At 47.1% G+C, this 15,204-nt stretch overlaps 1 protein-coding gene across 2 annotated transcripts in view; it reads right to left on the reverse strand.

Moving 5' to 3' along the window:
- Positions 1-15,204, reverse strand: part of LOC119965275 (testican-1-like) — a 682,845-nt gene that overhangs the window by 82,904 nt on the left and 584,737 nt on the right. For both annotated transcript variants that reach the window (XM_038795794.1, XM_038795793.1), the window contains one exon: positions 3,994-4,047. In XM_038795794.1, the coding sequence (XP_038651722.1) occupies positions 3,994-4,047 (54 nt within the window). The remainder of the gene's footprint in view (positions 1-3,993; positions 4,048-15,204) is intronic.

The following is a 15,204-nucleotide window of genomic DNA, read 5'->3' on the forward strand; positions in this document are numbered from 1 at the left end:
AGCTAAACTGATGTCAATGGGAATCATGGGGGAAAACTCTCTGCTGGTTGGAGTAATATCTGGCACAAAGGAAGAGGGTTGTTTGTGTTGTTTGGAGGTCAATCATCGCAGCTCTAAGACATCACTGCAGGAGTTCCACAGGGTAGTGTCCTTGGCCCAACCATCTTCAGCTGTTTCATCAATGATCTCCCTTCCATCATAAGGTCAGAAATGGGGATGCTTGCGGATGACTGCACAATGTTCAGCACAAGTCAGGAGTGTAATGGAATATTCTCTACTTGTCTGGATGAGTGCAGCTCCAACAACACTCAAGGAGCTCGACACTATCCAGGACAAAGCAGCTCGCTTGATTGCTCCTCCTTCCACAAACATTCAAACCCTCCACCACCAACGAGAAGTGACAGCCGAATGTACCATCTACAAGATGCACTGCAGGAACTCACTAAGGTTCCTTAGACAGCACCTTCCAAACCCACGATCACTACCATCTAGAAGGAAAAGAGCAGCAGATACCTGGGAACACTACCACCTGGATGTTCCCCTCCAAGTACCTCACCATCCTGACTTGGGAATATATCTCCTTTCCTTCACTGTCACTGGGGCAAAATGCTGGAACTCCCTCACTAAAAGCACAGTGGGTGTACCCATATCTCCAGGAGTGCAGCAGTTCAAGAAAGCAACTGAATACCACCTTCTGAAGTGCAACGAGGGAGGGGCAATAAATGCTGGACTGACCAGCGATGCCCACATCCTGTAAATGAAACAAACCTATTATAGTTTGATAGTTGAAATTGCACGAGCTTTTAAACCTTTCTGCAAAAAAGATTTCCTCATCTGCAGCAGCTGCCCGCAAGGTTTGCCAGCAAACTTACCTGACATAGTTCCCTCAGCTATCACAAACACCCCCCCCCCCCCCACCCCCCCAAAGCTTGACAAAAATAGCATTGACGGGGAGATTTGAATTTGCAGCAGGCATTTAAATCGTAAACCTGATGCCACTTTGAGTGAGTGGAAAGTTGTGACCCACCACGTTTCCCACCCTCGGAAAATTGTGGGGTTTGAGAACTGGAGGGCGAGTTAAAAAATGCCACCGTGCACATCTTGGGCGAAATTCTCCGACCCCACGCAGGGTCGGAGAATAGGCGGGAAGCGGCGTTATTTCCGCTCCCGCAGGTTTTTCAATTCTCCCGCCGGTCATAAACCGGCGTTGTGCAAATCCCGCCGGCAGCCTGTGAAAACAGCTGGCGCCGGCGGGATTTCATTTTTTAAAAAACTTACCTCAAATCTCCTGCCCGGATGGGCCGAAGTCCCGCCGCTGGGAGGCCTTCTCCCGCCGCCGAGGTTTAAACCACCTCTGGAACGGCGGGCTCAGCGGCGCAAGCAGGCCCCCGGGGTCCTGGGGGGGCCGGGGGCGATCAGACCCGGGGGGGTGCCCCCACGGAGGCCTGGCCCGCGATCGGGGCCCCCCGCTCACTCCGCGGGGCAGTGCCGTGGGGGCACTCTTTCTCCTTCCGCTCCGCCACGGCCTCCGCCATGGCGGACGCGGAGGAGAACCCCGCATCGCGCATGCGCCGGCAGTGACGTCAGCGGCCAGCTGCCGCTGACGTCACTGCCGGCGCATGCGCCGACCGCCGAAAGCCTTTCGGCCAGCCCCGCTTCCGACGGCGCCGGGTGTTTGTGCCAGTCTTCTGGTGCAAACTGCTCCGGCGCGGGGCTGGCCCCCAAAGGTGGGGAGAATTCCCCACCTTTGGGGAGGCGCGACCCCTGAGTGGTTGGCGCCTCTCCCCAACGCCGGCACCCTCCGTCACGCCGGGTAGGGGAGAATCCAGCCCCTTATTTGTCCCGACTGCCACGTGTTTGCTCATGGTCGTATGGTGAAAATTCAGCACATTATTTCCACTTTTTTCTCCACAGATGTTGCCTGACCTGCTGAGCACTTTCATCATCTTCTGTTTTTATTCTAGATACATTATTGGAGGTGCCACTTTCACATGAGATCATATCTACCTGTCCAGGGGATCATTAATGAACATATTGCACTACTTGAAGAAGAGAGCTACCATCCAGAAGGACAAAGACAGCAGGTACATGGGAACACCACCACCTTTAGGTTCCCCTCCAAGTCACTCACCAGTCTGACTTGGAAATATATCATCGTTCCTTCACTGTCGCTGGGTCAAAATCCTGGAAATCGCTCCCCAAGAGCACTGTCGGTGTACCTACACCTCAGGGACTGCAGCAGTTCAAGAAGGCAGCTCATCGCCACCTTCTCAAGGGCAACTAGGTATGGGCAATAAATGTTGGCCTAACCAGTAAGGCCCACACCTGTACATGATTTTTTTTAAAAAGGCAAGGGTGTTCTCTAGGTTTCCTGGTCAACAATTATCTTTGAATTAATACATCTAACTGATTAATAAACCAACTAGTTATTTTTCTTACTGTTGTTTATGAGACCTTGTGTGTAAACTGGAGGATATATTTGCCCAAGTAGTAAGCGTACTAAACTCCAAATCATTTAACTGGCTGTGAAACACTTTGAGTGTCCTGTGGACATGAAAAGGGCAACGCAAATGGAAGTTTGTTCTTTCTTTGTCACCACCTGATTTCTCACCCTTCTGCACCATTGCGGATTTCCCTCCATCTACACCACTACGGGGAGGTATCTGGATGCTCTTGGACCAGCCTGACACTTGCCAATTGTAATGATAACGTGGTGCCAGAAGCCTGTTGTGATTTTCCCTGCCATCTGTCACAAATGGCACTCGTGGCTTCCAGGAAAGGGGCAGCAATTGTGGTCCGCTGGCTGCTCAGGACCCAAACCCAGACTGTGACCCAGTCCAAGGCCTTCAGAACTTTTCTGAACGAGATTTTTGTGGCTCTTCTGTCATATAATTCCAGGCACTTCCTCTTTTTGATACTGCAGTCGGTTCCTGTTGAAGAATTGCCATATCTCCCCTTCTCTGAGCAGTGGCAGACTTCCCCTTGGTGAGCACAATCTTGCTAGGAGCGTAGCTTGCACAGCCAATGTCTTGAGTGAGGAAAATGGATGTTGGGCAAAATTTCAGGCCATTATGGCCAGAATTTCACGATCCCCTCACCGGCCGATTTTTAGGCGGGGGTGCATGAAATTGAAGGAACAGGTGCCCCTCTGATTTCCCGGACCACACAATGATTTTATGTTGGGGTGGGCAAGGCCTCAGACGGGAAGCACACCCTTGCTTTAGTTGATGCTCCTGTGTGGCCAATTATTGGTCACTTTAGGGCCGTTTCCTGCCAGTCTCAATTTCTAGGCTGGCAGGAGGATTTACCCGACATGGGGCGAATCCCGGAAAAGAACTGTCCTGGGTCTCATGTGAGAAGTGGACAGCCTCTGACCACCCGCTCCCCCGCCCCCCCCCCCCCCCCCCCCCCCCCCCCTCTTCTGACTGTGGGAATGCCAACTTAAGTGGCTGCTGGACCTCACTTTCCTGCTGGCCTTTCCCCCAATTTTCCGATCACCCCCTTTGTATTCCCCCAGGCCTTCCCCACCCACCCCCTGCCCTGGGACCCTCTGGCCGCAGGACATAGGCTCTGACATGTTGGTATGCTTCCTCTTCAGTCCACTGAAACTCTTGTTGCTGCAGGGGCTGGAGAGTTATCGACCAGTCTAATTGGCTGCTGTAAGATGGCACTTCTTCCCAAGTGAGGGGCGCTGGTCCCACCTGCAGTGTGAAATGGCTGCGGGGTACTCAGAGTCGGTGCGGATGTGGAGGGAAGGAGTCCCCGGCATCCGAATAATTCAAGCCCTTGTCTATCAATTGGAAACACTGCAGAGCATCACAAATGAACTTGATGATTTGGTAACTACTGTACATCATGATTAATCTGCATGTTTGAATATCTGATGTCTGAACCATTCCTGCTCCGTATTATTCAATATTACTGCAAGTTTGTTAAACTTAGTTTACAATACATAATAAAACAGACAGGGAATTGACAACTTCATCTGGTTACCTCGCAAAGAGGAACGATTTGTATCTTTGCCTTCAGTTCGGGTTTTAGTTCCATCTAAAGGAGAAAGAAAATGACAAATAAAATCAGGAAATAACAACATGAAGTAAATTTCAAACATTAAAAAAATGTAGATCAATTTAGTTAACAGGAAGGAACACACCATTTTAAAATACAAAATGCACGCTAAATAATTAAAGGTTACATGCTCGATTCTAAATTATGGTATATTTTCCTTTATTCAAATATCCATATTCATTTATCAAGGTAAAATGACAGTGTTTCTTGGAACATTTTTCACAGAGAATAAATGAAAAACTAATGGCAGATATGGAACTTCCTTGTTCCTGTCAGTCAATTGGTGTTGAAATTACCAGAGATATTCCTCACAGCAAGAATCATGGAATTCATTTTAACTAGTCATTAGCACTTATGTATGGACTGAGGTATCATGGAAAACATGTTCTATCTTCATGCAATGGACATCCTCCTTCATGTTGTGCAGCACGACTACCAAATCCAGTGAGACTAGTTAAAAATAGCTCTAATGGGCTAAAATCGGCCACAACATTTGTGAGACTGTTGGGCTATTAGCAACAGCAGAGTTCAATCAACCACAATCTGTAAGCTCACAGCCCGTTATATCCTTCAATATTCCATCACCGTCGAGCAGATGACCAACCCTAGTTCAATGAGAAGTATAGAAGAGTGTGGTAAAAGCAGCAACAAGCATATCTCAAAATAAAGTGCCAACTAGATGCAGCTACAAGCCAGGACTCCGTGCATGTGAAAGAACAAAAGCAGCATGGTATAGTTACGTAATCCCACACATCAAAGCTCTGCAGCCCCGCCACGTCGAGTAATGACTGGTGGTGGATAATTAAACAACCAACAGGAGAATGAGGCTCCACGAACATCCCCAATCTCAACGATGGCGGAACCCAGAATGCCAGTGGAAATACAAAGTTGAAGCATTTGCAACAATCATTAGCCAGCAGTATCACACGTATGATTATTGTTGCCATCCTCCTGAGAGATGCCCAACACCACAGATGCCAGTCTTTTGCTAGTCTGATTCACTGCAAGTGATATCAAGAAATAACCAAGTGCACTGGATCAGCAAAGGCTATGGGCCTCAACAACATCCCAGCTGAGGTGCAGAAGATCGGTGCTCCAGAAATAATCCTTTCTCCACCCAAGCTGTTCCAATGTAGCTACCACACTGACATTCACTTGACAATGTAGAAAATTACAATTCCTGTATCATCATATGGAGGTGTTCAACTGCTGGAATAATAATAGTAGTGAACCTCTGGGCACCGGAGAACTGAATTCCTTGAATGTGCAATCTGTCGCCCAAATTTGTGCCCATCTTCCCTGGAACTCCATGTTTGAATCCCTCCAATCAGCTTTCCACCCCGCCACAATACTGAAATAATTCTCATCAAAGTCACAAATTATAGGGGGGGGGATCCACCATTTGCTGGCGGTGAGTTTATCTGCTCCAGCTGCGGTCAATGGGAATACCCCACATCGCCAGGCAGGGATGCACCGCCGGCAGAAGCAGCGAATCCTGTGTTATGGGCCAGGGTTTAGAGAATCCCATGGAGTTCACCAACCCACAACTTTTAATAGATTGTGGTATAGGGAGCACACGGCTCACTCTACAGGTGTGGTATAGCAGAAAATGGTCCAGTGGTTTTTAAAACAAAACAATGTTTATTCTATGAACTCAAGTTAATCTTTTTAAAACAAACAGTGAATATTTTAGCAACCAGTAAATCAAATACACCCCCCAAAGAATACAATACTAAGCAACCTGTATTCTGCCCTTTTACACCCAAAAGACTTAACAAACCTTCAAACAGGAGCACATTAGGTTTACATTTCATACTGAGATCTTTTTACAATTCTGAGTTTGCCAAATTATCCATAGATAGTATTTGGATGGCAGAGATCAACAGCAGTGCAGCTCACTGAAAAACATAGACACACCCAAGCTCTTTCTCAAATCAAAACTAAAAAGCAGAAGTAGAGCTCAGCTCCACCCACACTCTGACATCACTCCAGTAGCATGAACAGCTTCATTTCTTAAAGGTACATTTCTTAAATACCCATTTCTTAAAGGGTACTCTCACGTGATACCTGCTGCCAGTGAATGACCGGGGAATTCTGGCCTATGCGACTGCAACAAAGAGAAACCTCCTCATTTTCCTTCTCACCCTGTCTGCAGGCTTTTGGCACACAATTGGTCACACAATTCTCCTTCAAAGCCTCTCCACTGTTGTACAATGGGTGGAACTTTCCTGGTCTTGTTCCATTCTTATCTATAAATCATAGCTAGAGAATCATGTAAATGGATTATTTTCCAACTTCCCCACCATGATCTCTGGTCCTCCCCCCGAGGGCATTTGCATGGCATGCTAATTTCTGCAGTTATGTGGAAAAAAAGATCACTCAATCAATATGGTTGTTGCAGTGGAATACAAAGATTTGTGTTGTCAGACACCAACCTTTGATCTCACCAGAGGGGCTGAAGAAAACCTGTGCAGAAAGCAAACACGTAGATGAAATCACAAACAAAGGATAACACAGCAAATAAAGCTTTTCTAAACCCAAACATGCTTCAAAAGAATTGAATTAAAATGTTGGGTTTCTGACTCTCAAATGCAAGAACAAATAACGCTCGTGCATTTTTCCCTTGAAATAAATCAACTGAGGTAATCTCGCTGAAGTTATTATAATCGCAGTTGGTGTTATAACTTGACGTAAAGATCCCAGGCTGGAACCTTGGCTCAAAACACCGTAACATTTACTTTTTTGAATAAAACGTGGAAGAGCAGAGTCACAGGCCCGCTAATTAGTTTTAGCAACAAGAAAAAAAATTTATTCCACATGAAAAGTTGGATTATTAAAGAAAACTCCCTAGCTTAACAATTCCTACAGTGCAGAAGTAGGCCATTCAGCCCATCTAGTCTGCACCAACCCTCTGAAAGAGCACCCTATCTAGGCGGACTCCCCCGCCTAACCTGAACATCACTGGACACTAAGGGGCAATTTATCATGGCCAATCCACGTTAACCTGCACATCTTTGGACTGTGGAAGGAAACCGGAGCACCCGGAAGAAACCCACGCAGACACGGGAAGAATGTGCAAACTCCACATCGACAGACACCCGATGTCAGAATTGAATCCTGGTCCTTGGCAATGTGAGGCAGAAGTGCTAACCACTGTGCCATGGTGCAGCCCAAATTACACACAGGTTTTAGGATTAACACCGATTACAAAATACATCTTAAGCTCCTATAGCTTCATTAACACAAATTCCCTTTCAAGCACACATGATGACTGTGGGCAAATACACTTTCCACTCTGAACCCCAAGTTAATGTTTGTGGATGTCGCCACAGAATCTCCCCCAGATGATTGTCGCGTGAGAGTTTCCAAACTTCACTCCCAAAAACACGCTTAAAATCATCTCTCATAATTATAATCCTTTCCCTTGATGGGTAAATCCAGACCAGTTTTGCCAAATTACATCTTTAAACAAAGCTTCCACTCCATTTTTAACAGTGATTCCAGTCCAGGATTTCACACCAACCTCTTTAGGATTTCTTTGTCTTGACTGCTGTGCACACTGCTCACAATTTCTTTGAATCTTGTATTCCAGACTGTATCAAAATGGCATCAGAGATTTGTTTTACATTTGACGCCATTGTTCCACTTTAAATCTGGTTACTGCAATTGGATTGGATTGGTTTATTGTCACATGTACCGAGGTACAGTGAAAAGTATTTTTCTGCGAGCAGCTCAACTCTTTAACTAAGAACACTTTGTTTACTCTTCCTTGAATTCTTCTGAACAATACCTTGTTTCTGTTCACTTAACTCCAGACCTCCTGGACACTTCTCTTCATTCATCTAGTTTCCTTAACTAGCTGCTCTTCAGCTCTCTGCACTTTCCTTAACCATGGCATGGCTGTTCTTCTACCAAAGCCGAGAGAGATGGTCCCTCTCTAGTTTTTTTATTCCACATGCCTTCTCTCACATTACATATCTCCAGTTGCAGTCAAATAAGTTACATTAAATCTTAAAAGCTTCCCTACCTTACAAGGCCCCAGTTGCTAAGCAATCGGCACACATACAAACTCCTTAGTTCTGCATGAAGCTAACTTTAGGTTTTACCCTTTCAGACAGAGAAACATTAAGTTTAACCCACTTAAAACTATACCTTATCTCTAAAATGTACCAATACAAATACAACCCCCCTAAAACTACCTTTGTTTTCCTGACAAAGTACTTACCCAATATGTTTCCCTCTGCTTGACCTGTTCAGTGTTTTCAGCATTTTATGTTTTTAGCATCCATGGTATTTTGCTTTCACAAAGAAGTATTTTTTCAACTTGGCATGCCCAAGTACAACAGCTGCAAATTCTTCTTGAAATTTGAATTAGTTAAAATTTCACAGGAAAGAGATGATCTACACTTGGAACCCAATATGTTGATTTGTTGTCGAACAGATTACTGAAAATAAAAGTCTTGAAATACAAGACCGGAAGGTTTGATTTCTGGCATGTGATGAGCTGGCTTATTCCAGTCGGGATGACTGGAGTACGACAAATGCTTTTAGTACCCCTGATCTGAGAGGCAGATAAACATTCGCCAGGGTGGCCAATCCTGATCATTACCCAGCAACTCCCATCAGAAAGTATGTGGATGGATATCCGTTGAGGGCAGCATTGTGCTTAAATGTGAAGGCCTCCACAGCCGACCAACATGTAATGACTGCCGATTTGGCAAAATACCAGTTGACTGCCTGCTGACTTGCACCCCAGCCAAAGTCAACACTTTCAGGAGGGTTAAGGTTAGCAAAAGAAAAAAAGATAAATATAAAACAAATTGCAGTGTCAATATATGAAATTATAAATGTTTATGACAGAGTCCTTACTACTTATGACAAATGCATGTGCCATCTAAATTTTATTTCAAATGGAACCAACCTCCAAGCTTTCAGTTGATCTGAAAGTAAATAAGGTGACAGAAAATGCAGAGAGTCATGGGGGGGCAGGCGGGGAGGGGGCGGTTGCAGTAAGGGTAAGGGGGTTAGAATCATAGAATCCCTACAGAAGGAGGGATTTGGCCCATCGAGTCTGCACTGACCCTCTGAAAAAGCGGCATACCTCAGCCCACTCCCCCGTAAACCCGTAACTCCACCTAACCTTTGAACACTAAGGTTCAATTTTCCCATGGCCAATCCAATTAAGCTGCACATCTTTGGATTGTGGGAGGAAACCCGGGCACCCGGAGGAAACCCACACCGACAGTTACCCGAGGCCGGAATTAAACCCAAATCCTTGGTGCTGTGAGGCAGCAGTGCCTGAAGATGCCAATGCACCATGCCTGAATGGTGAAAAGGCAGGGACTGAAGGCACAGGGGCAAAGGCCTCGGGGCCAGAAGTGGGGATGAGATGGCCAGGGGGCACCGGAAAGGAAACGCTGAGCTAGTGTTTTGGGGGTTGGACAACCAGCATGGACTGATGGATCAATTCATATGTGGGTGGGAAGTGGAGGGGGAAGAGAAGAGTCTGAGCTTATTACAGACAAGGGATAATCTAATGATGAGGCATGTCAATAATGAGACTGAGATTTTTCTGCTACAACTCAATTAACATGTCTGCCGTCTGACTGTTCGCCCAATTATGCCCATTAAATCACTATTGATGTGTGTGAGTTCCACTTCTTGCTGCTCGGCAATTAATCCTGGGCGTGTTAACCTCCACATTCAGTAACTGCAGTAGTATCCCTGCATCATTGACCCAATGGGCAAGCATATACATCCCCTTTGACAGTGAGCAAGGGCACACTGGCTGAGGAGAGGGCTTTGACCAATCAAATATGCGCTGTTGCATCTTGAAAGCTACCCTTCCGCTGACCGGGTTGCGCACAAGTGCTTGGAATGAAGCTTGGAGTAATGCCTGCACCTTACATGAGAGCCCAGGATGCTGTAGAGTGGCCAAAGTTGTGCCTACTTGGTCAAGCTGCACGGAACAAGGGTGTTGTGGGCCTGGTCCATTCTGGGTACTGATGAAGGACAGGTGCACAATGTTCCCTCTGACATCACCCCTGTGGCCAGAGAGAATTAAAAATTTGGTCAGAGTCCCTGCTGTCTCATCTCTTGCCTCCCACTGCAGCCTGGGACACAGTTCATCCAGGCATGGAGATTTGTCCATTTTTAAGCCTGCCAACACCTCCAGTATCTTGTCACTCCCCATGCCAATTTGCTCAAGAATCTCACAGTCTCCCTCCCCAAGTTCCATACCTACATCCTCATTCTATTGGGTGAAGATGGATGTAAAGTATTTGTTCAACACTTTACCAATGTCCTCTGGCTCCACACACAGATTGCCCGCTTGGTCCCTATTGTTTCCCTAGTTGTCTTCGTCCCATTGATATATTTATAAAATATCTTGGGATTCTCCCTACTTTTACCAGCCAGAGTTTTCTCAGATCCCCTCTTTGCTCTCCTAATTGCTTTGTTAAGCTCCACCCTGCACTTTCTGTACTATGCTCATCCCTCTGCTGATTTGCTCCCCTGCTAAAAGCCTCTTTTTTTTCTCCTCATATCCTGAATATCTCTGGTCATCCATGGTTCTCTGGGTTTGTTGTTCCTTCCTATCACCCAAGAGGGAACATGTTGGGCCTGTATCCTCCCTATTTCCTTTTTGAATGCCCCCCCACTGCTCTTCAGTAGATTTCCCCACAAGTAGCTGTTCTCAGTCTACCTTGGCAAGATCCTGCCTTATTTTACTAAAATCCACTTTCCTCCAATCCCAAACTTTATTTTTTGCAACGTGTCTATTTCTTTGTCCATAACAAGCTTAAATTGTAACATGTTGTGGTCACTATCACTAAAATGCTCCCCCACAACAACTTCAACTACCTGTCTGGCTTCATTCTCCAGAATTAGATCCAGCACTGTGCCATCCCTTGATGGACCCTTTACATATTGACATAAAAAGTTCTCCTGTATACATTTTTAGAAATCCATTCCATCTAAGCCCATTGCACGATTACTATCCCAACCCTATTGTTATTATTTTTATACATCTCCGTGAATTGTGCACATATTTGCTCCTCAATTTCTCACTGACCATCTGGGGGTCTATAATAAACACCTAGCAATGTGGCTGCCCCGTTATTATTCCTAAGTTCTACCCACAGTGCTTCATTCGATGCCACCTCTAAGATGTCATCTCTCCTTACTGCAGTAACTGACTCCTTAAATTAATAATGCAATCCTCCTCCTCTTTTACCCCACCCCTGTCTCGCCTGACGTTTCTATATCTCAGAACGTTGAGCTGCCACTCCGGCCCCTCCTCAACCACGTATCTGTGATGGCTACTATAATCACAATTCCACATGTCAAATCTTGTCCTTAATTCATCTGTTTTATCTGCAATACTTCTGGCATTAAAGTAAAGGCAATCCAGCCATGCCTTACTCCCCTGAAACATAACACAGGTGTACTCCTTCTGAGTTGCTTTCAGCTGTTAGAAAAGAGGAAGTGAAACTACTTAGCTGCTTTGATATGGTCAGGAGCTGTCAATCCTAGTAAGAGTTCTTATAAATATCGTTGTTGGCATCAAAGCAGAGTACCTGAGATGCATTCAAGCATGAAGGGTAGGAAAAATAAATGGCAGCAGGGTAGCATGGTGGTTAGCATAAATGCTTCACAGCTCCAGGGTCCCAGGTTTGATTCCCGGCTGGGTCACTGTCTGTGTAGAGTCTGCACGTCCTCCCCCTGTGTGCGTGGGTTTCCTCCGGGTGCTCCGGTTTCCTCCCACAGTCCAAAGATGTGTGGGTTAGGTGGATTGGCCATGCTAAATTGCCCGTAGTGTCCTAATAAAAGTAAGGTTAAGGAGGGGTTGTTGGGTTACGGGTATAGGGTGGATACGTGGGTTTGAGTAGGGTGATCATGGCTCGGCACAACATTGAGGGCCGAAGAGCCTGTTCTGTGCTGTACTGTTCTATGTTCTATGTTCTATGTAACCCCCTAAGCAGCTGTGTCTGAACCATTAAGCTGTCACGTACGTGACTCTTACGTGACTGCTTGGAGACAGTGGACTGGTCCATATTTAAGAACTCAGCGACTAACTTAAATGAGTATGTCACCACCGTCACAGACTTCATCAGCAAATGTGTGGACGACTGCGTGCCAAAGAAAGCAGTACGTACGTTCCCCAACCGGAAACCATGGCTCAACCGCGAGATTGACTCCCTACTGAAGGACAGATCTGAGGCGTTCAAGGCAGACGACCCTGTCCTATACAAGAAATCCAGGTACGACCTCCGCAAAGCCATCCGAGATGCCAAGAGAGAATATCAAACTAAGCTAGAGTCACAGACAGACTCTCGGCGGTTGTGGCAAGGACTAAGCAACATAACGGGCTACAAAGCGAAGCCGAGCAGTATCTCTGGCAGCAGTGCACCCCTCCCCGATGAACTTAACGCATTCTATGCTCGGTTTGAGCAGGTAACCACCAACCCGCTATCGAGTGCCCCAGCAACCCATGATTCACCCATACCCACCATCACCGTTTCCGAAGTCAGATCGGCCTTCCTGAAAGTGAACCCACGGAAGGCGATGGGCCCGGACGGGATCCCTGGTCGTGCACTCAGAACCTGCGCGGACCAGCTGGCAGAGGTTTTCACAGACATCTTTAACCTATCCCTACTCCACTCCGAGGTCCCCACCTGCTTCAAGAAGACCACCATCATACCGGTACCAAAGAAGAACCAGGCAACGTGCCTCAATGACTACCGCCCGGTGGCCCTGACGTCAGTTGTAATGAAGTGCTTTGAGAGGCTGATCATGAAGCGCATCACCTCCATACTCCCGGAACGCCTTGACCCACTTCAATTCGCATACCGTCGCAACCGGTCCACATCAGACGCCATTTCCCTGGCCCTACACTCATCCCTAGAGCATCTCGAAAACAAGGACTCCTACATCAGACTCTTATTTATTGACTACAGCTCCGCCTTCAACACCATAATCCCAGCCAAGCTCATATCAAAGCTCCAAAACCTAGGACTTGGCTCTCCACTCTGCAACTGGATCCTTGACTTTCTGACCAACAGACCACAGTCAGTAAGAATGAACACCAACACCTCCTCCACAATAGTCCTCAACACCGGTGCCCCGCAAGGCTGCGTACTTAGCCCCCTACTCTACTCCCTGTACACACACGACTGCATGGCAAAACTTGGTTCCAACTCCATCTACAAGTTTGCTGACGATACGACCATAGTGGGCCGGATCTCGAACAACGACGAGTCTGAATACAGGAGGGAGATAGAGAACTTAGTGGAGTGGTGCAACGACAACAATCTCTCCCTTAATGCCAGCAAAACTAAAGAGCTGGTCATCGACTTCAGGAAGCATAGTACTGTACACACCCCTGTCAGCATCAACGGAGCCGAGGTAGAGATGGTGAGCAGTTTCAAATTCCTAGGGGTGCACATCACCAAAAATCTATCCTGGTCCACTCATGTCGACGCTATCACCAAGAAAGCACAACAGCGCCTTTACTTCCTCAGGAAACTAAGGAAATTTGGCATGTCCACATTAACTCTTACCAACTTTTACAGATGCCCTATAGAGAGCATCCTCTCGGGCTGCATCACAGCCTGGTATGGCAACTGCTCGGCCCAGGACCGCAAGGAACTTCAGAGAGTCGTGAATACCGCTCAGTCCATCACACGAACCTGCCTCCCATCCATTGATTCCATCTACACCTCCCGCTGCCGGGGGAAAGCAGGCAGCATAATCAAGGATCCCTCCCACCCGGCTTACTCACTTTTCCAACTTCTTCCATCGGGCAGGAGATTCAGAAGTCTGAGAACACGGACGAACAGACTCAAAAACAGCTTCTTCCCCACTGTCACCAGACTCCTAAATGACCCTTTTATGGACTGTCCTCATTAACACTACACCCTGTCTGTTACATCCGATGCCAATGCTTATGTAGTTACATTGTATATCTTGTGTTGCCCTATTATGTATTCTCATGTATTTTCTTGAATTCTGTTCAATTCCCTTTTCTTCCCATGTACTGAATGATCTGTTGAGCTGCTTGCAGAAAAATACTTTTCACTGTACCTCGGTACACGTGACAATAAACAAATCCAATCCAATCAATCACACGCTAGTGAAAGGTATTGCTCTGTGAAATTGAAAGTATGCTTAGCATTTCAAACGGTGTCAGGGATACTGGCTGCGTCCCGCCGGAATCGGAGCGAGATGCGGCCGATAGATCCCAGAAGAGGTCTCCCCTGTGATTCCCGAAGGCCGTTAGCCTTCGCGAGATCTAAGCAGATCTCACGAGGCGCCAGGATCTGGATCCTGCCCACAGTGGGCGGGACCTATGTCACATAGCCGTGCTGACGCCAGATCGATTGGCCAGCCGGCACCTGCCAGCCTCGCTGAGGAGACCCCAGCAGGGTGCTGTTCAGCCCTGATCCCCACAAACGGGAATCAGACAGAATAGTCCTTGGGCAGGGTGGCACCCTGGCACTGCCAGCCCGGCACCGTGGAACTGTCCCCTGGCACAATGACCCACTAATCCCACCCAGAACGGACTCTCTTTTTCATAGTTAGAACCCACATGCAGTCTTTATAAGTTATGTGGGCTTTCAAAGAAGCCTTTGCCACTTGGATTAGCTGCTATTTTTGAACACTTTTGTCTGAGGAAGCAGATGTAAGGAAGGTGAAAGTGTTCCTTCATTGATTCTTCACTGAACCGCCTGGACTGCTCTTCAGGTGTTGTGCAGAGTAGTTCAGACACAGGAGGCCACTTCAGAGTCTAAAAAGTCACACCAGGAGGATTCTGCTGGGCAGAGAGCTGCCTGAGATTATCATGCCAAGGGTGATCTTCAGGTTGCCCAGGGCTGGAACGGACATACCAGGCACAAGACTCCTTCCTGAGCTCACCTAACCTCCAGGGCCCTTCAAAGGACCCATGCTCTGCAGCCTGGAAGAGGGACACATTACCTATGGACTGACCCCCTTGAGCACCCCGCCCCCCGTCCCCCAGGGTCCATCGCACATGATACAGGTATCACTGCCACGATGTACGTGCCACAGTGCCAGGGGGAAGTGCACCATTGGCAATGCCAGGGGACAAGGGCTGAAGAGGATGTCTAAGGGGGGGGG

Source organism: Scyliorhinus canicula, chromosome 4 (assembly GCF_902713615.1).
Source record: "Scyliorhinus canicula chromosome 4, sScyCan1.1, whole genome shotgun sequence".
Lineage (NCBI taxonomy): Eukaryota > Metazoa > Chordata > Chondrichthyes > Carcharhiniformes > Scyliorhinidae > Scyliorhinus > Scyliorhinus canicula.